This window comes from Aethalodelphis obliquidens, unplaced genomic scaffold (assembly GCF_003676395.1).
Source record: "Aethalodelphis obliquidens isolate GAN/ISIS:26980383/991018 unplaced genomic scaffold, ASM367639v1 scaffold51, whole genome shotgun sequence".
Classification (NCBI taxonomy): Eukaryota; Metazoa; Chordata; class Mammalia; order Artiodactyla; family Delphinidae; genus Aethalodelphis; species Aethalodelphis obliquidens.
Window position 1 is genome coordinate 8865134 of NW_020837995.1, and position 27606 is coordinate 8892739.

The 27606-nt window shown below is 40.4% G+C and overlaps 1 protein-coding gene, 1 long non-coding RNA gene and 1 pseudogene across 4 annotated transcripts in view; 1 reads left to right on the top strand and 2 right to left on the bottom strand.

Moving 5' to 3' along the window:
• LOC113608041 (uncharacterized) overlaps positions 1-27606 on the bottom strand; it is a 542162-nt gene that overhangs the window by 407000 nt on the left and 107556 nt on the right. The window lies entirely within an intron of this gene.
• INO80 (INO80 complex ATPase subunit) overlaps positions 1-27606 on the bottom strand; it is a 131884-nt gene that overhangs the window by 32577 nt on the left and 71701 nt on the right. For all 3 annotated transcript variants that reach the window (XM_027083906.1, XM_027083908.1, XM_027083907.1), the window contains exons 25-27: positions 15875-16015; positions 8164-8389; positions 3888-4015 (exon numbers count right to left, since the gene is read on the bottom strand). In XM_027083906.1, coding sequence (XP_026939707.1) covers positions 3888-4015; positions 8164-8389; positions 15875-16015 — 495 coding nt within the window. The remainder of the gene's footprint in view (positions 1-3887; positions 4016-8163; positions 8390-15874; positions 16016-27606) is intronic.
• LOC113608036 (40S ribosomal protein S23 pseudogene) lies at positions 10859-11786 on the top strand (annotated as a pseudogene).

The following is a 27606-nucleotide window of genomic DNA, read 5'->3' on the forward strand; positions in this document are numbered from 1 at the left end:
GGGGAGTATCCCAAACTATAGGGTAAAATGGTGGTGGTGGGAAAAATTTTGTCTGACATCCAGCTGGATGCCACCATCCCAAAGGCATAGGGGCTATGTCTGTGTCCATAGTACCCCCATCAGGCAAGACCCTGTATGTGACTCAGGAAATAAAAATAAACTGATAACATAACTTAGTGACCTGTGATATCCTCCCTTATTTATGTCCTTGACTTCTACCCATGGCACACTAAAAATTCCTGGCCCTGGAAATTAAGTAGTCCCCTTTTTAAATCCCCTATCTGGAAATACTATTTGGATACCATGGGACAAGATGAAATATTTCTGAATATAGAATTCTATTTGGAAGAAGATCTGATATATTCACTTGAAATTTAAATTAAAGTCAGATTTTTGCCGAAGAGAAGGAGGCTATCAATCACTTTAGAAAATACTGAGCAAATACAAAGTGCTTAGAACTAGTATTTTCACAAAATGGAATCCTGGCCATACAAAAGTGTGTGAATTTTTACTATCTTTTAGTTCTTCTGAGTCACAGAAACAGAAAAACACATAGCCAAGGCTAAGGCACAGAACAAAAAAAACCCAAAAAGCTGTTAGATAAAAGAGATGCTGACACGCTCCACAGCTACACAGCACAGCTTCAACAGCCCCATGTGAGCTCAAATTCCTGCTCTATTGGATGTTTTTCTTCCATCTTTGATATACAGGGTACAAGATGTCAAGGGAAAAAGAGAATCCTGAAAACATTTTTTTTAATCTAAAAAAACAAACAAGCAAACAAAAACCACAACACTCTGAGAATGAAGAAGCAAGGCCAAGGGTCAAGGTATTTTTTTAAATTAATACTAGGTCATGTTTTAAAGTGGAACATGGCTCTAATGAATGTTTACAATGAAAGCTTCCATCATGAAAGTGACTGAAAAACCCATAATACTCTTTGAAAAGATAATGAAAAGTAGACCTAATCCTGCACTGTCCTAAAATCCACAATACATTTACATTTCTATAAATGATTAGACAAATATTAAACATTGTGGGCACTGTAATTCTATGCCCATAAAATATATTTGGAGGGGCTTCCCTGGTGGTGCAGTGGTTGGGAGTCTGCCTGCTGATGCAGGGGACGCGGGTTCGTGCCCCGGTCCGGGAGGATCCCACATGCTGCGGAGCAGCTGGGCCCGCGAACCATGGCCGCTGAGCCTGCGCATCCGGAGCCTGTGGTCCGCAATGGGAGAGGCCACGGCAGTGAGAGGCCCGAATACAACAAAAAAAAAAAAAAAAAAAAAATATATATATATATATATATATATATTTGGAGGACTAAACTCTTGGAATACAAAATGTGGTTCGTTTGAGTAAATAATATTAAAACAAATAAATAGACTGAAAAAAAGAAACTTTAAAATTTAATGTTGAAGGAAAAAGTATAGTATAGTAGTAAGGAAACTAGACAACAGTTTCATTTTAATTTTTCAGTACAAACAGCTGCAACATTTTCTGGCTTCAACATCCTAGAAGCATGTTACACACATGGCTAAGGAATGTTAGCAGTTGTGAAATTCAGGCTTTGAATCTGCTTTTCCCTAATTTAGAATTCCCCATAGAGCAATGCAACTACATTTAGAGAAGATTCTCAAGCTGCCTTCATTGCTAAGCCTACCCACAAAGTCCACATCCCCTCTAAAAATCCTGTTGGATTACAGACAGACAGGAAGTGACCCTGGTGGGTAGTGTTCACAGCACTCATCGTGAACAAAATCATTATCATACTTTGAATTACTTATCTTAGTGAGTCTTATGAGTACCTAGAAGTGTGCAATATACAGAATAAGGGACTAAAATGCAGGACTGTGTCACTTAACCTACCCACACTTGCCTTCATCTACCAGAGCTAGCTTATTTTTTGGTGGCTCACCCCCTTTTCCTTGGAACTTCCCTTATAATGTGAATCAGCTTTTAAGACTCTATAATATACTGATATATAGCCTTGGGAAAAAAGAAGATTATTAACTCTCTTACAAAATCCTTAGCATATATTACCTTTTCTATAATTCTTATCAGTGAAAGATTACTATTTCATCTATACTTTCCTGACTCTTCAGGAAAAGGCAAGTGCACTTTATCTAAAAAGAGTCCTACTGAAAGAAAGTTACTCATATTGTTTTGGCTGTCGACATCATTTAGTTTGAACAAAATTTTTTTTTTTGCTGCATTGCGTCTTTGTTGCTGCTCAGGCTTTCTCTAGTTGTGGCGAGCGGGGGCCACTCTTCGTTGTGGTGCGTGGGCTTCTCATTGAGGTGGCTTCTTGTTGTGGAGCACGGACTCTAGGTGCACAGGCTTCAGTTGTTGCAGCGCGCAGGCTCAGTAGTTGTGGCTCACGGGCTTTAGAGCACAGGCTCAGTAGTTGTGGTGCACGGACTTAGCTGCTCTGCAGTACGTGGGATCTTCCTGGACCAGGGCTCGAACCCAAGCCCCCTGCATTGGCAGGCAGATTCTTAACCACTCTGCTACCAGGGAAGTCCCTGAACAGAATATTAAGGATGCAGGCAGTCCTCTTATTTTGGATTATTGTTGTTAGGACCTTTAACATAGTCAAGATTTACATCAAACACAACGGCTTCATCACCTCTTAAGGTGACTCACAGTCACTTATAAGCATTTTTTCCATCATTTAGAAATAGATGACCTACTCACAATACAAAAAGGCAGAAACTTCTGCCTGTTGACAGCATTCCAGAGGCTAAACACTTTTTATTAAACATGAAACAGTGATTAAATTGACCTCAAATATTATTTGTTATGTCTCTTGCTAAAAGAAGTTGCCTGATTATTTAAGAGCCTGCCACTGAATTTAGATAAACTCACTGCAAAATTCAGCGAGCCAGCCTTGGCTTCTGAAGAACCTAAAATTCTCCCCTACTGCTACCCTTCATTCCTTCTGCACTGATAGAATCTCTACTCCCTTATTCCTAGATAGGGATAATAATGTCCAATTTCCACTTATTTATTACCAACTAGTCCCTGGAGTAGCAGGGTTAAAATTTAAAGGCTTATTAAATATGTAAAACACACCAAAAAACATGAGAATATTTATACACTACTGACATCCAGATGCTTTAGCCTCTCAACAGATGGCTTTCCAACTTTCTTGCACGAAAAACTTACTCTAGTCGTCTGTGATTATTTGTCCTCACTTTCACTCCTCTGTTTATATGTCCATGACTTTCTCTCCCTCAAATAATAAGCCACTACTTCAACAACAAGAAAGCAGAGAGAATGTCAACTCAGAAGTAATAAAAGAAACAAAATCTGCCCTGCACAGTAAGACAGAGCTGTATCTTTTACCATAACCCAATGGCTGTCAACTTTGGTTATATATTAGAATCACCTTGGGAACTTTTATCCTAATGCCTAGGCCTCATTCCATACTTCTTACATAAGTATCTCTGAGGATGGGACATCAGTATTTTTCAAACCTCCCCCAAAAGACTGCAAAATGTAGTCAGGTTGAGAACCACTACACCAACTCAGGATGAATAGCTGCTCTCTAATAAGAATTAATCCCAAATCTTGTTTTCCATACAGAATTTCAGAGGACTTTTCAAGAAATTCCTAGGATCTGATCTGCTTTAAAATTTGGGAATTTCTTCACTAGTAAAGGAAGGAAGGAGGGGGATTCTATTTCACTGATACAAGGAAGGAGGAAGAAGTCCTTTGCACACTTTCATATCCGCCAGGAGTTGCTTCTCCTCCCCATATAGATGGTCCAATTACGAAGACAAGTTTTGGGTTCCCATTAAGCAGGACTGACATTAGTCATACAGCTATGATTCCTGCAATTTAAATGTCAAAGCGTCCTAGTCCCCAAAGGTTCTTTCTCCTACCTCCAGCAGGTCTATCATCCTGGTCATCTGGGAGTAGATAAGGACCCTATGTCCTTGAGACTTGAGCCGAGTCAACAGGACATCAAGGGCATACAGCTTTCCACTGTCAGTGATGAGGCTCTCCTTGCCTAGGGAGAAGAAAAGGGGGGAAGCAGGAAATTATATTTAATTGAAGCAGCAAAATCACTCACTGCAAAGCTGTATGCAGCCAAAATTACTGCAACCAGGACGCTTGTCATCATGAGAGCAGGAAAGTACTCTAGAGAAGAATGCAAAGCACTGTTAAATCATATCGAGTAGTGCTCTGGGAAGAAATATCCTGAAGTAGGGAAGTGTATGTCCCCTCCCAACTGACAGTTCCCAATCAGACATCTGCTGCTAAGGCATCTGAAAGTTTCCCTGCTCCACATTTTTTGCCCCCGCTCCACATTTTTATTCAAGAGACAGCAGGTATATGTGGACATCTAACAGTAATATCCATGCCAAACCTGCTGTAAGTGACCTGAGAAATCTGTTTTTCCTTTGTTCACCTTATCTCTAGGTATCTGTTTCTACTAGTTCTGTGGCTACATGGTTTACCTCCCAAAGGCATGAGAATGTAGAGAAACAAGGGCTGCTCTTGCCTGCCCCTAAAGACACTTGAACACCAAGAAATGCACTAAAAACCAAAACCAAAACCAAAATTAAAAAAACCCCTTCCTCTCTTGGATGATTTCAAATAGGTTGGCTGGTAAATGTCATTATCCTAAGCTGTAATTTAATAAAGACACTAGGGCTTATTCAGCTTTTCAGAAAGACTGACTTTGGGTTTCTGTGAAATGGAAGCTGCTTTCACTCACTAATTTGTGCTTCCTCCTTCCTCTTCCCATTAAAAAAAAAAAAAAAAAAAGGCATTTCAGCCAAAGATCTTTAGAGAACACTTAACTCACAAATTTTCATCTTATCCATTCAGTATCATTCAACTCCCATCACATTTCAGGAAGTAGAGTTTCCTGTTTGCAGACTGGTCCATAAACATACCCTAAACAATTGCTGCTACTAGGAAGGGAAGAGATGAAACTTAAGGGGCTGGGAGATGTAAGAGTATGTTTGCAAGTGGCTGTGGGATGCAAAAAGAGAGACAGAAAGGCTAGAGAGCTCACATACACAGCTAACTACTAAAAGTAAAAAAAGAAAACTGTTATGAAAAACATACTGTCTACCTTTAGTTTCAGGTTTGAACCTGTGGTTTTTCCTCTGAACTACAGAAGCTGACTGTTCAGAGCAATCCAAAAGTTTTCAACGGTCATTTCTCTGTTCTCGCCACTATCTGCCAAGTGCACAATTAATTGTATAAACCGAATGAGAACAGATGTGCTGACAGCACCACAACAAATCATCAGCCACTCTGTTTCTGCTACAAAGCTACAGGTCCTGGATGTTTACTCCTCTGCACTGCAGCCTGCCTTTTCCCACCTTCGGAACATTGCCAGGCCACATTTCTTCCTCCACCACCCCCTCCCTGACACTGTGGCACACACCTTTGTTCAGCCTCTTTGTTTGGTCCTGTTTAGATTATTGAAATGCTCTCCTTGTTGGCTGCCTTACCAACGCAATCAAATGACTGCAGCTGGGACAGAACCGATTGCTAAGCCCTCTTGCTGGCACCGGACAAGGAGGCCTATATAAATTCCCAGTCTGATCAGGCAGCAATGCTTTCGTAACAACTTCAAGGGTTTCTTCTTGCCAATTACCCTTCTCCTTTAATTGGGTTCCCAAGGGTCCCTCAATTTTGATAGCTCCTAAACATTCCCTAAAGAGGTACCAATCAGCTTCAGACAGTAAGTTTCTTTTTTTCTCATTAAAAGCACAGGAAAGTGAAAAAAAGAAACCCATATGTTTTTCAGTCACTGAGTGAGAGTGGGCAAGCTAAGCACATCAGATTTCTGCAGCCTGCTTATCTCCTCTTTCCATTCATATATAGTCCCTCAACACAAATATTTAAGTATATACAAATCTGTCTTGTGTCTGAATATTCAAAAGCTTCAATTCATCTCAAAATCATGATTTAATGGTTTTCATACCTTCCTGCTTCCCACATCTGCTTTACTTTGCAAGCAGAACGAACTGATGCTAGGATTAGGAAAACTCAGAGATGAAGATGCACACTTAGAAGAGAACTCTGATGCACCTAAAAGAAGCAAGAAGTCGCACCTGCTGTTAGCTTGTTATTGTTTAGGTGGGGGAGGTGGAAGTGGATGGACTGAATTTCTTTGGACTTGCCTGAAGGAAAAAGTCCAAGAAGAAAGTGACATCAGCAACAGCCTTAAAACACTTAAGCAGAAAAAAACAGTTTTCTTTCACTGCACACTGTTGCCTTCTGGGCTTGGCATCCATTACCCAATTTTCAGGAGCTACCAAAGTTGCACTGGACAAGAGCACCACCTGTTGCTGAGCAGGGCACAGAGCCAAGAAGAGCACAATTCCCTAGAAATTAGACTGACTCTGCCAAGTCAAACCTGTGCCCAGCCCCTTCTTTCAAACAGAAGCTCGAAAAATGTTGAAATGAAAAGACCTACGCTACTTTCTTGCAATCTTTCCTACAATCCTACAGTACACAATCTTACAGTATTTTCACTTAGATACAAGCTCTCACTGACCACAGTATAAGATCCTGGTCACTGACAAAATGAATGTATCCAATGGCAGTAAAATTAGGGTAACAGATAAAATAATATCTCCTTTTTCCAAGGAGAGGAGACTTTTGAAGGGATTGTACACACTTCTCTTGGTGAAACACAGAGAGACATTCAAGGTGTGAAATCCAGAAGATTTTGGTCAGTCTCTCAAGGAATATAATAAAACCAACCCTTCCCAGGGAAACAGAAAATGTAAAAGTATAGAGGAAAAAGAGATAAAATACAGGTTCCAATGACCCCTCCACCCCCCACTGCCCTGCCCAGCCAGTCTACCGAGCACAATGGGGTCAGTGAGGAGCTGGTTGGTTCTCACAGTAAACAGCCAGTGAGGCTGGTGCTTTTTATCGATGCAAAAAGAACTCAGACACTTCCTGCTATTTAAACAAGGTCCATTTTTCTTTCAAAGAACAGGAAAAGCCACAAGAGATTCCCACAGCGCCAGCAATAAGCCTTCTCCTTCTGTACTGGGAACTTAGGAGTCAAAATGAAAAAGGGAGAAAGAAGAAATAAGGTGTTATCTTGCTTCTTTTAACACCTGTGCTCATCTTCTGCCGGGGACTCTGTGGTTTCCAAACCTGCTGGCTTCTATTCCTCTATTCCAACTACTATTCAGGCCTGCTTTACACCTGGGCTTTCCCCTTATTTTCTAACAATATACCTTCACCCACTGCTTTCACCTGTTTTAAGTCAGATATGAGGCCATATACATATTGCTCTTGTACACAAAACGGTATCTTCCAGTTCAAAGTACCCCCAAAGCAACTAATAGGTTGACCCAAAGTCCCTCGACACTTGACAAAGTTAACATTAAATGGAAAAGCCAGGCCTTAAAGCCTTTAACCCAGTTATCTCTTAGAAATAGCAGACTCTCTCTTTTGAACCCTTAACTCTAGTTTACTTCCTTTACGTGCCGGTAAGATGAATACAATCAAAGCATCAGAGAATTTGGACAACTGAAACGAACATGGTAGCTTTAAGCTACCACTCCAGTGTGCCTGCAGGTGTAAGCAAGGAACATAAGCCTATGAACCCTGTGTTTGGTTTCCTTAAAAGTAGTCTCACTAAAGCAAAAATGAAAACCTAGTTTCCTTTCAACCCTCGACCTTGACTCTAGTAGGTCTGGGAATCCACTAGCATTTTGGCACAAAACACTGTTTTTCTTCTGGTTATCATTCAGATCTCTAGTGCTTCGTGCAGGACACTGTTTATGCTACTTAAACTAGGCTTTCTGTGAGTGACGACATTCTCATTCATTCCACTGGCAATGGCACAAGACGACTGTACTCACTCGACCTGAAGCCTTTCCTACGAAGTTTATTTCCCTACACCCCCCACCCCCATCCCTAAGAGTCATATTCCTCTCTCAGCTGTAAGCTTGTCACAGGAGAGCATTTAGGCAGAAATCTAAAAAAAATTTCTATTTCCACTCAAGTCACAAATTACTTAAGCATTCTTACCTACAATCACTAAGGGTAAAAGAGGAAATAGAAACCTCAAGAACTTTGAATTCTGAATATCTGAAACCACCACATGGAGTATCTTCCTGGTTCTTCCCTTGCCAAAGCCGGGAACATATGCCAAGAGAAAGGAGGACTCACCTGGAATCCTGATGAAAGACCAGCCATTCTGAGGCCTAATGCTCCACAGTCCTCCAGCTGGTTCTGGAAAGAACTGAGACCGTCGATTTAGCCAGTCTGCCGCCAGTTCAGGGGCCCCATTCAACAAACACTGCTTGGCTGCCAGACTCCCTCCTTCCTTCAGCACTCGCCGCTCATATTCTGCACTTCGGTCATTGCAGTAAGAATCCAATGGCACTGCGGTGACCTGCAGTGAAAGATTCACGTGAGATGGCTCTTTCACATTTTCCACACCCACTAAGCCTTTTGGGAACTTTGACTCTGAAATCAGACTAATGTGGATAATTCTTAGACTAGCGGTTTTAACTTCCCTGCTCTGACAAACTAACCTGTCCTTAATAACTGACTTAGTTAGCTTCCCCAGGTAAAAAGCCAACCTCCATAAAAAGAATTTTCAACAAACTAAAGATCCAAAGAGTGCTGGAGTTTGCAGATAAACTGGGATACCAGGTCAGGAATAATTCTATCACAAATATATATATATATATAAAATCACTTTGTCATCTCCCTTCATTGCCAGACAGTGCTTTTGGCAAAGTTCTATTAGCCATACACAGGATGGTGAGGCCATAAAGGGAGCTGGAGATAGTCATCATTAAAGAACTAAAGAGCATCCTCCTGGTGCATCTGAAGCTATCTTTAAGGCTTCTGTGGCAAAGCTCCCAAGTTTGTCAACATTTCTTTTTCCTCTTCCCTGACCAGGTTACTGACTGACAAACGTAATGGAAGATAAGAGAATCTTTCTTTCAGGCCATAAGCTGCCGGGGAGCGTTATGGGGTAGGGATTAGAGAAAGCAATTGCCAGAGAGTAGTGAATTCATTTCCTGGCTAGGGCAGAGGCTTTGCACAAATTCTTATCTCACATTCAAATGCTGCCCCCCAAAGGAACAGAAGGCTCCTGCCAACTTAGAAACACAGGTTTTATCCTTCTTTAATGACCTGGGTCTATTCCCACTATAATAAGCAGCTATGCATTCAGATGTCTGTGAAATCATCTGATAAGGAGTCTGAGGTTACCTTTTGTTAAAATTTGGAGGTTGTGATTACCTGTAAGCCCAGGTTGATAAAAATGCTAAGGTCCCATTATTAGCAGCGAATTGCTCAGAAGAACCATGGAGCTAGACCAAGAGATAGGAAGAATGTGGATATAAGGAGCAAGGGCAGAGGTATGGGAAAGATCAGAACATAAAGTACTGGCTGTACGTAGTTAGGTAGTTCTATTCTTTCTATTATTTATTGGAAGTTAAACATTTAGGAAAATCTACTTGCTACTAACTTTTCTATTTTCATGCCCATCAATATTTAGGGCAATGGTTTGTCAAGTTTTGGTGGGCATAAGAACCTTCTTAGGAGCCTATCTAATGTGCAGATTTTGATCCAGGCCTAAGGTAGGAATCACTACTTCTAGGGTTTTTTTTGTTTGTTTGTTTGTTTTGCGGTACGCGGGCCTCCCACTGCCGTGGCCTCTTCCGTTGCGGAGCACAGGCTCCGGAGGTGCAGGCTCAGCAGCCACGGTTCACGGGCCTAGCCGCTCCGCGGCATGTGGGTCCTCGTGGCACGAACCCGTGTCCCCTGTATCAGCAGTTGGACTCTCAACCACCGCGCCACCAGGGAAGCCCGCGAATGCAATCTTTTTTTTTTTCTCGGTACGCAGGCCTCTCACTGTTGTGGCCTCTCCCGTTGCGGAGCACAGGCTCCGGACATGCAGGCTCAGCGGCCATGGCTCACGGGCCCAGCCGCTCCATGGCATGTGGGATCTTCCCGGACCGGGGCAGGAATCCGTGTCCCCTGCATCGGTAGGCGGACTCTCAACCACTGCGCCACTAGGGAAGCCCTAGTTCTAGGTTTTTAACATGCACCCCAGCATCTCAGGCCAAGCCTTGAGAAATACTGCCTTGGGGTACATAAACAATCAGCTAGCTGACTGTGGGGCTGCAGGTACCTCTGCTAGAAACTGGAGGATACCAAAACTGGAGAAAGAGCATCATTTACCAATAACCAAAGACTACACTACTCTGGCTTACAGATGAAGCTAAATTCATTTTGCTAGGGAGCAGTGCCATCTATGGTCCACATGCAAAACTACAGTGGGTCACAGCAAGCTGGGCCCCTGGTGCTCCGAAACCCAGAAAAGCTCACGCATTAAATCAGCTTACTTAGTACTAGGAATAGGTTTTGGTAGTCTCATACCACATTTACCCACTCCAAAAGGAGTTCGTTCTCTTGCTTCCAAGTTATTCATCTTTCCCACCGAAAGTTGAGCACAGGCAAATAAAGACCGAAACACAAAGTAGGTGATTAAAAATTGGGTCACGACTTCTCTGGTGGTGCAGTGGTTAAGAATCACCCTCCAATGCAGGGGACTCGGGCTCGATCCCTGGTCAGGGAACTAGATCCCACATGCATGCTACAACTAAGGAGCACACATGCCCCAAGTAAGACCTGGTGCAACCAGGATAAATTAAATAAATAAAAATAAAAATAGGGCTTCCCTGGTGGCACAGTGGTTGAGAGTCCGCCTGCCGATGCGGGGGACACGGGTTCGTGCCCTGGTCTGGGAAGATCTCACATGCCGCGGAGCGGCTGGGCCCGTGAGCCATGGCCACTGGGCCTGCGCATCCGGAGCCTGTGCTCTGCAACGGGAGACACCACAACAGTGAGAGGCCCACGTACCGCAAAAATAAATAAATAAATAAATAAGTAAGTTGTGTCTTTCACTCAGGCCCGTGGCGCTGGCAGGATGGGCAAGTGTTGCAGTCTTCGCACTACCAGGAAGCTCCACAGCCACCGACAAGACTAGAAGTGGCATTATAAACAGTACAAGAAAGCCCATTTGGCACAGCCCTGAAGGCCAACCCTTTTGGAGGTGCTTCTCATGCCAAGGGAATTGTGCTTGAAAAAGTAGGGGTTGAAGCCAAACAGCCAAATTCTGCCATCAGGAAGTGTGTCAGGGTTCAGCTCATCAAGAATGGCAAAAAAATCAGAGCCTTTGTACCCAATGATGGTTGTTTGAATTTTATTCATCATTTAGGAAAATGATGAAGTTCTGGTTGCTGGATCTGGTTGCAAAGGTCATGCTCTTGGTGACATTCCTGGAGTCTGCTCTTAAGGTCGTCAAAGTAGCCAATGTCTCCCTTTTGGCCTTATACAAAGGGAAGAAGGAAAGACCAAGATCGTAAGTTTTGATGTTAAAAGCAGGATAGCAATAAATTTCCATATGCCAAAAAAAAAAAAAAAAAAAAAAAATTAGGTCTCTCCTGCCATGGCTTGTCCTGGCAGTAGACCAGCAGATACTAAACCAGAGCAGACATCTGCCACCTAGGATATGAGTTTCAGAACGTGACAGTCAATAGTGGCTATACTTCCACAAAAATGGTTTGAGAAGCAGTGGTCTGAACCACAGAAGCATGACCAGTTCTATATAGCTCAAACAGCAAGCACTCTTGGATGAGTAAGCATACTTAATCTTTTCTAATTAGAGACTCATATGGACGAATTTTACACTCAAAGATAACTGCTTTTTTTAAAAATCTTATTGGAGTATAGTTGATCTACTATTGTCGTGTTAATTTCTGCTGCATAGCAAAGTAACTCAGTTATACATATATATATTCTTTTTCATTACCGTTTATCACAGGATATTGAATATAGTTCCCTATGCTATACAGTAGGACCTTGTTGTTTATCCATCCTATATATAAAATAGTTTGCATCTGCTAATCCCAAACTCTCAATCCTTCCCTCCTCCCCCCCCCCACCTCTTACTTTGATTTTTCTTTTTTTGAAGAAAAGCAGAACATATACTGGAATTATATATAAAAACTTTGGGCCCATATTCTCGAGATGAAAAATCAAAAGCTAGCAAATCATGAAGGAATAGGGGGAGAACAGTGACACAGGAAAGAGTGTCATTTCTAGACACTCTAATAGTTTAAAAACAAAACAACTTCTCAAAAAAGCTGAGAAAAAATAAAAATTGCTTTAATCAAAAAAAAAAACAAAAAAAACCCACAACTTTTTCCAGTTATAAACTTTCACCTATTTTCCAATTTCATTTTACTGATAGCCTTCAAAGTCCAGGATTACAAACTAGGAGGTTTGCAAGGCACAACTCTTAGTAAAAATTAAAAAAAAAAAAAAATATATATATATATATATTTTTAAAATTATTATTATTATTATTTTTTTCCGGTACACGGGCCTCTCACTGTTGTGGCCTCTCCTGTTGTGGAGCACAGGCTCCGGGTGCGCAGGCTCAGCGGCCATGGCTCACGGGCCCAGCCGCTCTGCGGCATGTGGGATCTTCCCGGACCAGGGCATGAACCCGTGTCCCCTGCGTCGGCAGGCGGACTCTCGACCACTGCGCCACCAGGGAAGCCCAGTGAAATATTTTTTAATGTTTTGATAAGCTTATTTGGCAGGAGCCCTGGATCAAGATATATACAGAATCATACAGTGTCATGTTGTAAGTACGTAAGCAGTGAACTCATGAGGTCCAAAAGGAGGCAAACAAGTCCATTTCTACTTAAATTGTGCTTTCTAAGTCAGCTCTATCCTAAACAGCCTCCACCCATTCTGCTAACCCCAAGTGGCCTTCCTGATTGCTCAGAAGCAGATGAAGCATGACATACCCATTCTTGCCTCCCCACAAATGGAAATGCATACACCCTTTAGTCCCACATGAGCAAACCTCTGTTTCTTGCTTCATTAACTTCCTAAACTATAGTATCTTCAGGGGCTGCCTCCTCAAGCATTCAGCGCGTCCTTCCTGAGGACACGTATATTCCTGCTCTAGCTCTAGGAAGCGTGACCGCTCCAAGCGCTTCAGTTTCTTTGTGTGATGAATTTCCAGGGTCTTAGTTTATTAACCCTGCAGCATGATTTCTTAAGCTAATGATAATTCCTTCCTTAGTGACACAGTTCTTCCTGAATTGACCCTAAAGTTTTCACAGCACGTGCCATGGAAATTAATTTGTGTTAACTCAATGCCAGGGTTGAGGCGTCAAAGGAAATCAGTTTCTCTCCACTGCAGATGGGTTAGAAATCAATATAAGATTAAAATACCTCATAAAATGTTGCCTTATTCACACCCCCGGCCTGATCTACAGATCTTGTGTGTGTATAAAACATTCAGACATGTTTAAAACTCTTCTTCCTGTCCTCCTAACTATGGGGTGATTACTCCCATTTCAGATTTAGCACATGCTACGTGAAGAAACTCTACAAATGTGGGGAGAAGGGCTGAACAGGAAAGGGTGCTGGGGAGGAGCCCCTCAGCCAGATGAGAAAAGCTTCCTCCTGCTTCCTGCCTGCCACCACACCTTTAGGCTAACAGTCTTCTTCAAGTTACTATTGTTTTTTTAGGGAAACATCAGTACCAGGCATGATAGTTTAGACTTCAGGCTCCTCAGAAACAATACGTAAGTAGTACAGTGGGGGTCTGTAGGCTCCTCAGAAACAATACGTAAGTAGTACAGTGGGGGTCTGTACATGTAAGTATGTCAGAAGAGTGGGGTTATTCTTCAGAGTGGTTGGCTACAGAGCTTTTATTTTTTTTATTTTTATTTTTTTTGTGTGGTACGTGGGCCTCTCACTGCTGTGGCCTCTCCCATTGTGGGGCACAGGCTCCAGATGCACAGACTCAAGGGCCATGGTTCACAGGCCCAGCTGCTCCGCGGCATGTGGGATCTTCCCGGACCGGGGCACGAACCCATGTCCCCTGCATTGGCAGGCAGACTCTCAACCACTGTGCCACCAGGGAAGCCCCGGCTATAGAGCTTTGAGTGGTATAAATGAAGAATTTTTATGTCCATAAATGCAGTTACAGTCCAGGGCAGTTCACTTTTTTTTTTTTTTTTTGTGGTACGTGGGCCTCTCACTGTTGTGGCCTCTCCCGCTGCGGAGCACAGGCTCCGGACGCGCAGGCCCAGCAGCCATGGCTCACAGGCTCAGCCGCTCCGCGGCATGTGGGATCTTCCCAGACCAGGGCACGAACCTGTGTCCCCCGCATCAGCAGGCGGACTCTCAACCACTGTGCCACCAGGGAAGCCTGGGCAATTCACTTTTTACTGGCTCTATAAAACACGGGGAATATGAGAAGTAAAAAATGTCTTGACATCCCTCTCTCAAAAATCTAGGCTTCCTCTTATCGGCCTCTCCATGTACATAACAGATTAGGAGAGTAAAAAGGAAACAACCATGCAACTATGAAGCCTGAAGGCTGCTTTCTATGCAAGCCCTTGGCTTTAGATGTTTTCTGGAAAAAGTGCTTTTCCCTAGATCAACTTAAGCTTCAAAGACCAAGAATGCTTTGGAAGAACTGGGTACCTACAAAACCCAAATACTTTCTGGAGAATCAATATAAATCAAACAAAGTTGATAATGGTAAGAGAATCAAGTTTGTGTAGCACAGGACAAGCAGAGAAATCTAGGCAGGCAGGAAATCAATGGGACTCTACTGTCATCTCATTTCCATTCATCATCTTTCTTTGGATCCTCTGCCAGATTCTGACCTTTGATAACTTAATAAAGTTAAGGATGTAAGCTGATATAAATAATGGTAGAGAAATATCATCACAAAGAAGAATTAAAAGTCTCCACCTTCTTTGAATGGAACTGTGAAAACAGTAGACTTGCTAGGATGAGCGAAGAAAACAAGATAAAAACACAGAAGGGTAAGAAAAGTCAACCTCTTAGAGTCTCCTGGCTAAATGAAAGTTGCCCTTAGAGCAAATGGAAACAAGCTGGAAAGACAAACTTGTTTTTGCTCTAATTGCAGTCTGGCCACATCTCTACTCTGCCTCTCCCCCTTCATGTACTGCTTCATGGTTGTAAGAGAGTTTCTGTCTGGCTCTGATCAGAAAGACACGAAGAGTGGAAGATGTAAGCGAAGTAAACAGCCACAGTGTGCCAAGGGGAGCCTTTGCAGCAACACTGTCGGCAATCACCAGAGTGCCCTGTTTTGATAAACAGGGTATCAGGAAGGATCTAACAGCTGTTCAAAGTTGAAACCACAATAGAAACTACTCCCAATCTGCAAACAAGACTACTACCACTGACTGGTGGATATGGCCCAATAGTCACTTTTCAGAGGGAACACACTTGTGAACCACAGTCCAGGCAGAGCTGCTGAAGAAAGCTAGAGAATACCATCTAAGAAGTTTCTTGATGCTGGAGTGTTATGTTTCCCTTTGTTATTTGGAGACTGTACTGAGGCGATAAGGCCAGATCAAATCTCCCTCCCAATCGGGCCCCCTCCTGTGAAAAACCCTCAAAAACCTCAACACAGGTGACAAATGGCTCCCTCTTCTATTCAAATATTCCACTGTTCCTGTCCCTGCTATTGGGTGATAACCTACCTAGTAACAGATGGCTTGCTCCCATGGTAGTTTAGAGCCCCAGGCTAAATGAGAGGAACTACACGGAAGCAACATCAGGGAAAGAAGTCACTTCTATTACCATACAACTGTTCTCAAACCAACACCATTCAAAGTGAGGAGTGCTGTCTTGGGAAAGCCAGGACCACGGATCTCCTTTCTAAATACCGAGCATTTATATGTTTCTCAAGGTCCAAATAGCTTAAAACAGTTCTGGTTAAGAAATGGATCCCTTGAAAACTGGTTTATTTCTTCAAACACCATCTATTTTATCTCTTCCCTCCTGCGGCACTTACTCGTGGACTGGCCACACACAAAAAAGATGGCAGCTCAGTGAGCAGGCAGCAACGAAGCGAGGAGGTAGCTGATCTCCGCTGATGGATGACCTGGTCTGAGTAGCCACTCACTGCTTTACAGTGGCTGCTGAAAACCAGAGACTACAAAACAAAAATGCAAATTAGTGCTACTGACAATTATTTAATGTAAGCAAAACAGAAAAAATATCACATATAATCAAGGTTCATTCTAATTTCAAACTGTGCTTTTATTAATGTACCTTAGGTAAATGTCATCTCTAATTCTGCCTTTTTCTGGAAGAGATTCTGTTTATTATAAATAGTTACAGCAAAATTTTCATTAGACAAAACAACATTTTGTGTATGTCGGGGAAGTTTGGTTCATTTGTTAAACTGTGGATACAAACCCATTTGTCTTGAGTTAAAAAAGATGACCAATAATATTTCCTCCTAAATTTTTCTTTTAGGCAGATCTGTTTAGTATTTCATGTGTGTACAACAGTGCAGTATAGCTCTAGCAAGGTTAGAAGTTCTATTTATTTGGAGATATCAATAAAAGTGGTCAGGAACAGGAAACAATATCTCTTTAGTTCCTCTAACCTAACTACCATTTAAAAAATTTAAAACTTACATTACTGTATCAATTCATTTTAACAGACTTAAAGCTCATGTTAAAGCTTCAGTTTGCAGCCATTCATATGAAAGATTTTCAAGTATGGAATGTTCACATACAAAGAATTTGTCAGTGGGATTACAATGTTGTATCAATATATTGCAGGTGCAGTTCTTTATTCAGTTCAATATTAGACATTTTATCTTTGGATCTCCATTCTCGATTATTTCATTTATTTGTCTTACTGGTTTCTCAAGGCAGGCTGGTAAACCTAAATAATCACATGAATGAAGATAATACAAAAACTGCAAGAGTAACAGTAACCAGGACCCTCTGCAGGAGAATAACAGTTATAATTCCAATACCGAAAGTGTCCAGTACCAAATCTCTTCAAAGCTTCTTTGTTTAGTATATATTTCCTCCTGAAGTACATGGGTTCTTCAGGATCACAGTTTGAAAGAAGCCATCTCAAGTTGTCTAGTAGGACAGGTGTATCATAATCTGCTTTCATGAAGCAATCAGCACCTTCTAAATAATGGGCATGAAAAAACTGAAAGGCTTTAAATGTTTCCCGCAGAGTTGGGATGTCTTCAGTGATTTCTAATCACACTGTATGGAAGTCTTTACAACACTTCAGTACAATGCTGGACTCATGTAGCTTTGATATGTTTGACATTTTTCTCCAGATGTTTAGGTCCCATCATTAACCAGAAAAGAACATTAATCTTCTGATATCGTTTTTCAACAATATCTGTGTTCTCATCTTTATGTTGGATAGCATCTGCACTGAGATTTATCCACCTCTCTACATGTTTATCTCCATTATCACCTGAATGCCTAGTGTGAGGATCATTATGAAGATTAATAGACCAGGTGTCACCCTGTTCTTCCAATACTGAATACTGACGAGCTAGGATCATTACTAAAAAAATCCTATTGCTGACACATAGATGAAAGTAAAAAAAAAAAAAATGTATCCAATTTTCTTGTTTTCTGAAAGTTCACTTCTGATTATTAGTAATAGCTCTTCTTTCCCCTCCTGAGGGTGAAGAGATGACACAAGCCTAGCAACCGCTGCTCGTATCTGTCGTAGTTCAGGGTTGCTAGCTGGGGTGTCCATTGCCACCCGGGTGGCTGAGATAGCAGCAGTGGCTGGCCTAGAGACTTCTGAATTCTTTACTAACTTCTAAAGAGCAGTATCCATTATCACTTTATCTTTGTAAAAGGAGCTTCTTATACTCCTATTTCTTATACTCCTAAAGAGCAATATCTAAACAATGTCTCAGGGAGGGATCTCTTGAAGTCAACCTCATTTTCAGTATTCTTAAATGGCAAAATCCAACAGATAAGAGATGAAAGAATGCCCATTTCCTTCAACTATTTTCTCTCCAACATTGTAGTTATTAATAAGGGATACAACAATCACGATAGGGAGTCATTTTAACACAATATTTTGCTTGTGGTACCTTTCTGGAAAAAGTCTAATGATAATTTTATTTCCGGGGTGGTCATTCCTAAATTAGAACATGTTCACTTGTCTTGTATCAGTTAGGTTAAGACAGGCTTCTCATTGGCAGTCACTAAATCAAGGTGATTTGTAGCTGATTCCAGATTTAAAAAGTGATTCACGAGCTCAACATACACAAGCCTTAGCTTTAGAGAAACCCTGACTACCCCCAGTACACTTCACTCAATCTATACTTTTCTAGATCATTTTCTCTTAACACTGGTTCCATCAAATCTTCCTTAGCACAGGTGGTCCTTGGTACCATACTATCCACATTCCCTTCACATAATGACATGAACTGCTAGGTACTGCTAGATACAGAAAATTTTAATGCTTAATAGAGAAGAACACAAAGGACACCTTAGGCACCACCGTGTAGGATGCAGGGGGCGGGGGGGAGGGTGCAGAAAAGAAGATTCATTACTTCTTTAGTCTACTTTGGCCTAAAACAAATTAGAAAAAAAGAAACAATGTCACACAATGAGAGATGCGACTTGGTAATAATGTGGTCACAGTTTTTGCTCTTCTGTTGTCCCCTCCTCGTGTTCTTGAGTATCTTACTACCCTGTAGGCACTGGCAACTGTGTGTCTTGCTGCCAGTACTGCAATATACACACAGCAGTGAAGGAAGGCTTTTGTAGAGTCTTTTGGCACCATGCAAGTCTCAAGTGAAAAATAACAGGGCAGTATGATAGGCCCCTCAGCTGTACACTACCTGCCACAGTGGAGCACAGAGAACACACAGATGTTTTCCCCTCAGATACATACTTGTCCACTTAACAAGGGGCCGTTCTTTGCTTTCCATGCCTTATTTAAAATTAAAAAGAATACTTATGCTAACGTTAGGTCTTCATTACTTAGAAATTAATTTTCTGTTTTTGCTCTTAAAGAACACGTCAAACTCAGATATAGAGAAAAGGTCTCACTTAAAATGAAAGGGTGTAATGTTTATAGATCAATTGCTAAGACTGCATGGATTCTATTTTCACAGATATTCTAAGTAACCAAACAAAAAGGGGGAAATAAAATACAGAAAAACTCTGAAAACAATGGCTTCCCAGAGCTTTCCACAAGGGGTACTGGCAGCTCTCATGATCTCAGGAAATGATGATACAGATACTGCAGTTGCAAATTAACCTCCAGTGAAAGAGTTTTTGGAAACTTCCTGTTTGGGGGATTCTTCATCAATAGCCATTCTAAGCTCTCTAAGCATTTAATAGAGTATAGTGTTTAAAACTTAAAACACACACCACTCTTTTCAAAATAACTCTTTATGCTTAGATTCTTTTGTATATATATTTTTAAATCTTTTTTTTTTTTTTTTGACTGTGCTGTGTCTTGGTTACGGCCTGCGGGATTCTTTTTAGTTGAGGCATGCAGGATCTAGTTCCCTGACCAGGGATCGAAACTGGGCCCCCTGCACTGGGAGCGCAGAGTCCTAACCACTGGACCACCTGGAAAGTCCTGTATATTTTAAATTGCAAAATCTGAAATTCCCTCAATTTCTATAAGTTAGTTGGCTCACTAGAGTTGTAGAGTATATAAAGCTTTCAACACGTATAATGCCTAAGCAGACCATAACCATGACAACAGTTTCACTGGGACAGGAAATGAAGTTAATGCTGGTACTGTTTCTGCCAATTATCATTTTTAACATAGTATTTAACTGGATACAGTATAAAATCTGTTCTGCCTCCCCAAAAGATGGCTAAATGGTGTATTTCCTACAGATTCTGGTTTTTGTCTTTATTCTTCTGAGCAAAATAAGATTAAAAAGAAAAAAATTCATATGTGTGAGACTTGCACTCTAACCCTTGTAAAACTGTACAAGAAAGGAGCTCTGGTCAGAGCCTACAGTGGGAAGGGAGATGTGTGAGAATGAATTCATAAAATTTTTTAACTAAATGCTATTCCTTCTTGAACTCATCACCAGTAAAGCAGGGTAGAGAACAATGAGGTTAAGAGGACAACACAGAATCATGCTGGCTTTTGTTCTACAAGCATCACAAGAAATCAGAAAAGCATTCACGTCAAGTAAGAGACTTTAAAAGGCCCTAAACTTCGTTCAAAGTACCCTAAGTGTCATCTGATCCATGTCCTTAGCCTAGTTCCTAGTTCCTTGATGTTTTTGTACCATCCCAAAGCCAGCATTATGAGAATGGTACTTCCTTGAACTCTGTAACACAGAATTCAAATTTAATATTCACTGCAGAGTAATATTCACTGCAGGGTAAGAAGAAGAGTTTTATAGGCACACTCAGTGAGGGGAAGAGCTTCTCACTGTTCACATTCATTCACGTCCATGGGTGGCAAGGAAGATGAGAGGATTGGATTAGACTGCTGAATATAACTCAGGTAGTATGTGATTTAAGATAGCTTACCACGAACAAGATGACAACATGTAGGTAAGTCAACATTCATTAACTATCTCCTCAGAGGAATAAGAACAAAGCCTTCACCTTGACCTGATGATAGGAAGCTGTATTTAGGAGACAGGCTGCTGTAACAATACCTACTACTTTTCATAAAACAAATGAAGGCACAGCTACTTTTCATAAAACAAATGAAGGCACAGAAGAGAACAGGATGAAGGGTTTTCTGCAATAAGAGGATAAAGGTGAATATGGAAAAATTAATTCAAAGTTAATCTGGTAGCTCCAAAGGAATTTTACTCAAAATTATTTTTGAATAGTACAAGAGACCTGGCACTCGCTTCCAATTTTAGCATTTCCCCTTGTCTCTTCTCTCAGGTTTGTCTGCTTGAGAATAATCCCCAACTTTACTTTTAAGACTGATCTTGAACATGGAAGCCGGATTCATGTTCTCCCATCAAAACACTGAAACATAAATTTGTGTTTACTTTACGTATTAAACAAGGCTACTCTACTTCACAGTATCACAAAAGAAAGCAAAACAAGGATTTGGAGAAACAGCATCTCTTCACCATTATGTTTACAAATAATCAAAGTTACATAATCAGAACTAAGTTGGCAACTCAAATGAAAATGCAAGATACAGAAAAAAACAGAGCTTGCAATGAAAAAAAATTTGCTCACAAGGAGTTAGAGCTTCTGAGCAATGAATTCCGGTTGAAGATGAATGGCACATATTATACTGCATTTGCAGTAGCTAATAAAACTGTGAACAGACAGGTAACATGGAGAACAAGGAGAGGTGATACCAGCATCCCTTCCAATTTATGAACTTTCATAGCGTCACAGTCAGAACCCATCTGTTGCCTAAGCCAAAATCTCAGAACAGGGAATACCAAAACAAACGTGGTAATGAAGTAACTAATACAAAAGGCATTGAGGCTCCTCCTTGCTCTCTCTCTTGAATCACTCACTCTGGGGGAAGCCAGCTGCCATGCCATGAGGACACTGAAGCAGCCCCATGGAAAAGTCCACACATCGAGGAACAGAGTCCTCCAGACAACAGCCAGCACCAACTTAACCAGGCATATAAGTGAGCTAACCTGGAAGCAAAAACTACGGCTCCAGTCAATCTTTCAGGTAACTGCAACCCTAGCTGATATCCTGACTGCAACTTCATAAGATTTTCTGAGTCGGAATCACCTACCTAAGCTGCTCCCGAGTTATTAACCAACATAAACGATGAGATATTAAAAATGTTCATTGTTTTAAGCTGCTAGATTTGCGGGTAATTTGTTATATAGGTATAGGTAACTACTACAGGGGCTAATATCCACAATTGATACCCTTTTGAAGATGTCTAAAAAGTAGCTTCTTTCTGCTGGTATATTTCTCACTCCCAAGAAATGCCTCTAGCTCTCAGCTCAAATGCAGGGCAAAAATAACTAATGTGCAATAAACTCAATGCATGATCAAACAAATTAGCAATGCCACCCATATTTCCCAACCTCCAAGGAAAAGTTAGAACTCTTCACAAAATTCTATTTTAAATACAGAGGAAGACTATACTTCTAATTTTAGGGTGGAGGACATTCCCTCAGATAACAAAACACAAAGTTCCAAAGGGAAAAACAACACTAATACAATGCACCAAGACTTACTAAGTCATTCAGTAAACATTTATTTAACCTTGTAAGTGCAAGGTGCCTAAAATAACCTGACCACAAAGACAAGAGGGACTATGTCCAAACATCTAAATTCTGTTCTCACACTTGGGGGGAAAAAAGAAATGAAGAAAAAAAAAGAAAGAAAAAAAGTAACAGAATTGTGGGGGGGTTTTGGCCCTGACACGCAGCACGTGGGATCTTAGTTCCCTGACCAGGGACTGAACCTGTGCCCCCTGCACTGGAAGTGTGGAGCCTTAACCACTGGACCACCAGGGAAGTCCAAAAATGACAGAACTGTTTAACGGCACTTTTTTTTTTCATGTTAAGCTTGGTTTCAGTCTTTCTGCACATTGTAAAATATTCTTTGTATTAGAGAAGTATCTTTCTATTAATTATAGAGCTCCTACCTGTATTCACTGGTTTTCTACCATACAAAAAGGATAGTTAACCACTTTTGCATCCCCTATCAATCATCTTTCTTGCATGTTTGATTTCCCTCTTAGCTGCCTTTTCTTCTTTTTTCGTCTTCAAATCTGAGTCTCCTCTCTCTTACAAACTCAGCTTTTAGTTAAAACCAACTGTCCCTCCTGAAATGTCTTCCTATTCTTTTTAACTGTTACACTTCATTACCTATTTCCTAACCAGAATCCTTCTCCTTGTAAATCCCTGCACCTGGGCCTCCTCTGTTTTATCTGCACTCGTAACATCAAAGAGCTCCTAATTCATTCCTAAGTGTTCACTTTAAACTTGATATAGAATTCAGCACTCCCTCTGAATCCTCTCTTGAACTCTGGGTTTTGGAAGTTATTCCTTCACTGTCAATGCTCATCCATATCCAAATCAGAGTCCATTCACCCTTTCTTCACCATCTTTTGGTTACAACTATTTCTGTTGCGTCCTTTGTACCTGATACTTGGAACTTTGGTTTAATACCCTCCTTAACATGGATTCTCACATCCAATCTTTCTTGTTATCACACTCTTGAGATTAGTCATCAAGTACCAATGGCAGAGATCCCCACTGATGTGCTGTAATGACTTGAATGATTTAACAGCCTTCCTAAAACCAACTACCTGATTATTCCTTCCTATGGCTTGACAGTAGCCACCAAAACTTTATTCCCCCAGGATTACAACAGTATCATCTATTGAAGAAGGTGAGCCAAAAAAGGGCTGAAACTCCTGGTTTAGTATCTAAACCCCAATAGACTGGCATTCAAAGATTCCTTGGGAGAAAAGGTGACTTACCTTTCTGGCCTTTTTTCTCACTACTGCTCTGTATTTTGGCTCAAATCTTCAACTTGGAAAATCCTTCCTTCTACCCAGGGTTCCTACCACTCAAGATCCAACTTAAACAATACCATTTCTATAAAAGAGTTTTTTGTCCATTTTAACCTAAAGTGATCTCCTATCCTGAACTTTACCACTAATCATCTACCATTATTTTGGCAGTTAATTATGTTTTCTTTCATCTCTGATCTTGAATCATTTCTATTTTTAAAGTCCTTTTAACTTTGTGCATGTCTTTTTACTATACACATGAATGAGTTTTCAAACCAGAAAATAAGAGACCATGACTGTTAACACACCTTGCTCACAATAGGCACTGATGCGTGACACGTTTGTAAACAACATTAATTACAAGTGCTTTTTCTCTGTGGGAGTAGACCGACACTGGGAGGAGGCTATATTATGAAAGAACATTAGGAAAACCCCAACCCTTAAGCCAAGATCACATTCAACCACTGCAGATTCATTCAATCAATAAGCTCTTCTGATATACATACAAATTAATGGACCCATTCACTCAATCCCATTGGCCCTTGGGATCAAACAAGTGAAAACAGCAGGAGAGAAAGAGTGAAGAGTGTATGGAAAAAAATAGTACTTTCTCCAGTAAATAGTGTGTCCTCCCCTCTATTAACATTCCTTACTCAATTAGCCTTCTTTTAACTGCCTGGATCAGTGGTCTCCAGAGAAATTACATGCAGGCTTCACAATGTAAATAATATTAATATGCTATTATTTATGTATCATTTTAAAAGAAATAATGCATAGGTATTGGCAAAATGGATAAAGAATGTTTTAGTAATAGGGGACATAATCAAAAAACATGGGGCTACTGGCATTGCTGAAAAGAGTTTAAACTAAGATAGATAAGCTGATTCAAAATTTACATGAAAATGCAAAAGGCCCAGAACAGAAGGCAATATTGAAGAAAAACAAAGCTAGAGGACCGGTGCTACCAGTTATCAAGGCTTATTATGAAGCTATAGTTATTAAGATAAAGTGGTACTGGTCAAGGATAGACAAATGGACTAATGGAATAGAACAGGGTCTAGAAACAGACCCACACATATACAGCCACCTGTTTGACAAAAGTGATGCTGCAGTGCAACAAGGATGGTCTTTTCAACAAATGAACTTGGGTCAAAAGGATGTGGATATCTGTAAGTCAAAAAATGACAACCCATAACACAGACTGAAAACCCAGTTTCTTGTAGATCCGAATGGTAAATCAAAACAACCGTTGGAGAAAAACAGAATTATCTTTATGACCTTGGTAAAGGCAAAGATTTCTTCAACAGGACACAAAAAATGCTAACGATTCAACAGAAGACAATATTTAGAGTGATAAAGTAAGTTACAGAGTAGAAGACATCTGCAATACATAAAGAACTACAAAACACCATGAAAAATACAGACAAACAGAAAAATAAGCAAGGGTCTCAAATAAGCACTTCATAAAGGAGGTTATCCAAATGGCCAATGAGCATCAGAAAAGGTACTCAATATCATTATTCATAAGGGAAATATAATTTAAAGCCACAGTGAGATACTACCACATAGAAGGACTAAAATGAACAGACAAAACAATGTCACATTCTGGCAAGGACATGGAGCAACTAGAACCTCTTATACACTGTTAATGGGAATGAAAATGGGCACAACTGCTTTGGAAAACTGTCTGGCATAACCTATTATAGATGACCATATGCATACCCTATGACCCAGCAATTTGACTACTAGATATATATACCCCACAAAATACATATGAATTTTCATTAAAAGGTGTGTACAGTAATGTTCACAGCAGCACTATCTGTAATAATAAAAACTATAAGCCACCCAAACATTTTGCCTATAGTAACTCTTACGGGGAGGACACTGAGGAGGAACAATGAATGGAAGTGGGCACAAAGGGGCCTCTGAGGTAGAGTTCTGACAGTGTTTTGTGAAGTTATCAAGCTGTAATGTACACTTATGATTTGTGCACTTTCCTATATGTATGTAGTATCTCTAGAAGAATAGCCAAGGCAATAAGAAAAAGGTTTATATTTTTTTAATATATTATACCTATTATTTCTCTCTGTCTCTCTAATCTCCTTGGCCTGTTGTTTACTAAAGGAAAGCAAATGGTCATATTTTCAGAATCAACTTAGCTGCTTCTTAGACTCATGAATTCAAACGGTTATTAATTAATTTCATTAGAAAAAAATTTTAACTCTCTATAATTGATTAGTGTTACTGGTTATCATTTCCAAGTTTTCTTCCTACCTCCTTAAGCTTTTAAAGATGGACCCACATTTATATGTCAGTCCTTTTCTAATCTTTCAAGACTTTTCTCTGTCTTCCTGAGGTTCTAATTCACCATATGAATGATAGCAAATACCTCTCAAGTCATATTTTCAGGACATTTGCTAAAACTAGTAAACACAATTTTAAGTCTGTTTTCTGTGAAAATAAAAAATTTTCTCTCTGATTCCACAGTAGTAGCGTCCCTGTATAAGCAAAGGAATCTTCCAGATGATCTGTAAATTGTATTAATAATGCCAGAAGTATTTTTGTAGATTTCAATGACAACAAACAAGTCATGTCAGGAAAAGGCACAAAGCACATACATGATGAATTTATCCCACACAAAGCAACAAACAAAAAGAATCCAAGACCCTGTATCTAAATCCAACCGACAAATCCAAACATCAGCAAGACAGATAATTATTACATTTAAGTCTCACCACTGCTGTCCATACTTGAAGAGTTACCTTTGAAAAAAGACTCATTTTTGTCAATCATATTTTTGTGAAAAACTGTAAACTGGCAGGATTACAGCAGACTATGAAATCTGGAAGTGTGTTTCTGATGTGTGTATGTATGCTAAAATACCATGCATCTTAAGTTTTAGCTTTTATACTCTTAACAAAGGAATTTTGGAAATCTGTTGTAAAGGATTAGGTGTTCAAAATTTCCTTCTCTATCCTTCTTTGCAAAAAAGACAATGTAATATTCTCTAAAATGCTTCTTGAATAAGAGAAAAACTCAGTTCAGGACTTCCCTGGTAGCGCAGTGGTTAAGAATAAGCCTACCAGGGCTTCCCTGGTGACGCAGTGGTTGAGAGTCTGCCTGCCGATGCAGGGGACACGGGTTTGTGCCCTGGTCCAGGAAGATCTCACATGCTGCGGAGCAGCTAAGCCCGTGTGCCACAACTACTGAGCCTGTGTTCTACAGCTCGTGAGCCACAACTACTGAGCCCGCATGCCACAACTACTGAAGCCCACAAGCCTAGACCCCGTGCTCCGCAACAAGAGAAGCCACCGCAAAGAGAAACCCATGCACCGCAATGAAGAGTAGCCCCCGCTCACCGCAACTAGAGAAAGACCATGAGCAGCAAGAAGACCCAACGCAGCCATAAATGGAAGGAAGGGAGGGAGGAAGAGAGAAAGAAAGACTGGAGAAATCAGTGTGAGAAACAGTACAATAGTGGTAAAAGGCATATTCTAACAAAGCCATTCTTGGGGGACAGTTCTCATAATAAACTACTTTGCTCAAGTCTGAATTGGGTTTTTTCAAAATTACTTAACTTTATTTATATTATCTCTGAATAGGAGGGATATAACAGGTACATGCCAAAATATACTAAGACAGAGATGGACCTTGATCACTAACTACATGTCAGGGTAACTCTGCAATGAAATGTGCATATTGATCTCAGAGTGACTTCTGGTGGTCTCTTTCATATTCAGAAAGTGAGACCTTCCTTAAGTCCCAAAATGTCAGTTTCTTTCCTTTCTTACTATTAAAAAGAATGATCCAGAATCTTTCTATATGGTGACTTTCTTTACCTAGTCCCCTTGCTATTCTAATATCATGCAGTCACTGAATGCTGTATTTTTCAAACTGTGAGTAGTAGGGTCATGAAATCATTTTTTAGTAGCTTCCAAACTAACATTAAGAAAAACAAAAGGAAAAAACTCTGTGCACTGAAGGAGGGTAAATACTGTTTTGTGAATATTTTGTCTTAAAAATTTATGGATGTGTAATATTTATATATGTATGTAATATCTGATATATCTACATAACTACAGGTGGTGTAAAATATTCTTGTGAGTCATGGTCAGACTTCAAAAGCCACAGATATAATGGGCTTTATTATATTTTTATTGTTACACATGGAGCTTCAATAAAATGATTCTTCATTCAGAACCCAGTCTAACCTTTAAGGCTAGATATCATGTAAAGATTATTCTGCTTAGTTGAAAGCAAATATTTCTTAGAACATATATACCAACCAAC